The sequence below is a fragment of the Homarus americanus genome, unplaced genomic scaffold (genome assembly GCF_018991925.1).
Source record: "Homarus americanus isolate GMGI-L3 unplaced genomic scaffold, GMGI_Hamer_2.0 scaffold25483, whole genome shotgun sequence".
NCBI lineage: Eukaryota > Metazoa > Arthropoda > Malacostraca > Decapoda > Nephropidae > Homarus > Homarus americanus.
The window spans coordinates 5,390,809-5,392,800 of record NW_024726235.1 but is presented as its reverse complement, the minus strand read 5'-3'; the positions used below and the strand labels follow the sequence as shown (position 1 = coordinate 5,392,800).

General features: G+C 48.8%; 1 protein-coding gene across 1 annotated transcript; it reads left to right on the top strand.

Moving 5' to 3' along the window:
• Positions 1-827: 827 nt before the first annotated feature.
• Positions 828-1,557, top strand: LOC121865541 (glutenin, high molecular weight subunit DY10-like). The gene is made up of 2 exons (XM_042365058.1): positions 828-977; positions 1,009-1,557. The coding sequence occupies exons 1-2, from the start codon at positions 828-830 to the stop codon at positions 1,555-1,557; spliced, it is 699 nt and encodes a 232-aa protein (XP_042220992.1).
• The last annotated feature ends 435 nt before the right edge of the window (positions 1,558-1,992 follow it).

The window sequence follows — 1,992 nt, the reverse complement described above, 5'->3', positions numbered from 1 at the left end:
TCACAACACAAGACGAATCTGCAACGAAGGAGAGAGAAAATGTGTTACAAGTTAGAGGGGGAACTGAAGGAAATATGAGGGAGGGGCGTGGTACTGTACTGACACGAGCCTTGGATTGCAGAGAGTGGTTAGGGATATAATAGGGAGACTTAACAACAGGTATAGGTGAGTCAGTCTCGTGTTGTATCATACGTGTTTCAGTCGTGTCTCAGTCGTATCTCAGTCATCTCCAAAACCGACATTGATTATTGTTACCGTCTTCCAATGGCCTCATAGTGACCTATATATCAGTACCAAGCAGCTGTTGACCCAGGATAATGATACTCCGACTATTACCATGACAAGGAACAACACACAAGCCCGAGATGGTATGTTTGGTTCTTGTTAATAAAAGTATGTTGTTGATAGTTGTATAAACAGTATCGTTATTTAGGACTTGTCATGGTGTATACAGTATTGTGTATTAGGAAGGTTTAAACACCGGCGGAGGTTCACATACTGTACGTCAGTGTCTGGTGGGAATATTAAATTGATAAGTTGGTTTTAGGACTTATTTAAAGGTAATGGTCCAGTGTATTGTGGGGGTACATAATAGTGGAAAATGTGATGACACAGGGTGACCACGGGGCAGCAGCAACAGGGACACAGGGTGACCACGGGGCAGCAGCAACAGGGACACAGGGTGACCACGGGGCAGCAGCAACAGGGACACAGGGTGACCACGGGCAGCATGACCACGGGCAGCAGCAACAGGGACACAGGGTGACGGGCAGCAACAGGGACACAGGGTGACCACGGGGCAGCAGCAACAGGGACACAGGGTGACCATGGGCAGCAGCACACAGGGTGACCACGGGGCAGCAGCAACAGGGACACAGGGTGACCACGGGGCAGCAGCAACAGGGACACAGGGACCACGGGGCAGCAGCAACAGGGACACAGGGGTGACCACGGGGCAGCAGCAACAGGGACACAGGGTGACCACGGGGCAGCAGCACAGGGACACAGGGTGACCACGGGCAGCAGCAACAGGGACACAGGGTGACCACGGGGCAGCAGCAACAGGGACACAGGGTGACCACAGGGCAGCAGCAACAGGGACACAGGGTGACCACGGGGCAGCAGCAACAGGGACACAGGGTGACCACGGGGCAGCAGCAACAGGGACATAGAGTGACCACGGGGCAGCAACAGCAGGGACACAGGGTGACCACGGGGCAGCAACAGCAGGGACACGGGGGGAGGGGGGGGAATGGTGACCACGGGGCAGCAGGTGGGGTCAACGTAGTATTTCCCGGCTGTCGTCAGGCCAGCGGGGGCCCTGATAACAAGCTACCCCGGGCCCACACCGCCCCCAGAGGTGCCCCGACCGGCCTTTGTGGCCCCGTCCAATATATCCTGAGGAGTCTACACCGTGTATACCTGGCTATATTCTACAAGCTTGGCCACACTGTACTGACCAAGCCACACCATGCAGACCTGGCCATGCCGTGTGGTTGTGTCCACATCGGAAATTATTTTTTGATGACTGAAGACGAGATGATGAAAGAATACTAAGAGAGAGAGAGAGAGAGAGAGAGAGAGAGAGAGAGAGAGAGAGAGAATTGCACTTAAGAAAAACATGTACAACAGACTGCCCATATTATTAACATTGTCAAGATATTAATGAAATAAATTAATATTCCTCAGCCGCTCACATTGTGTACTAAGAACAGTAATTAAACACACATGATTTCAACACACTGCAATAACTTGACAAATAAAAGAGAGAGAATTTCTTTTACAGAGATCTTAAAACCACGTCATATTGTGTCGAATAATAACGCAATACAGATACTAACCTCTCACATAATTACTCATTACTAATATTAATTTTACAGTGCCTTTAAAATAATGAATTAATACTTTATACATAATACTTTACACTTTCTTTTTACTTTTTACTAATTTGTTTATTATTAAAATCATCTCTTCTCTTAAATCTAATGAAAA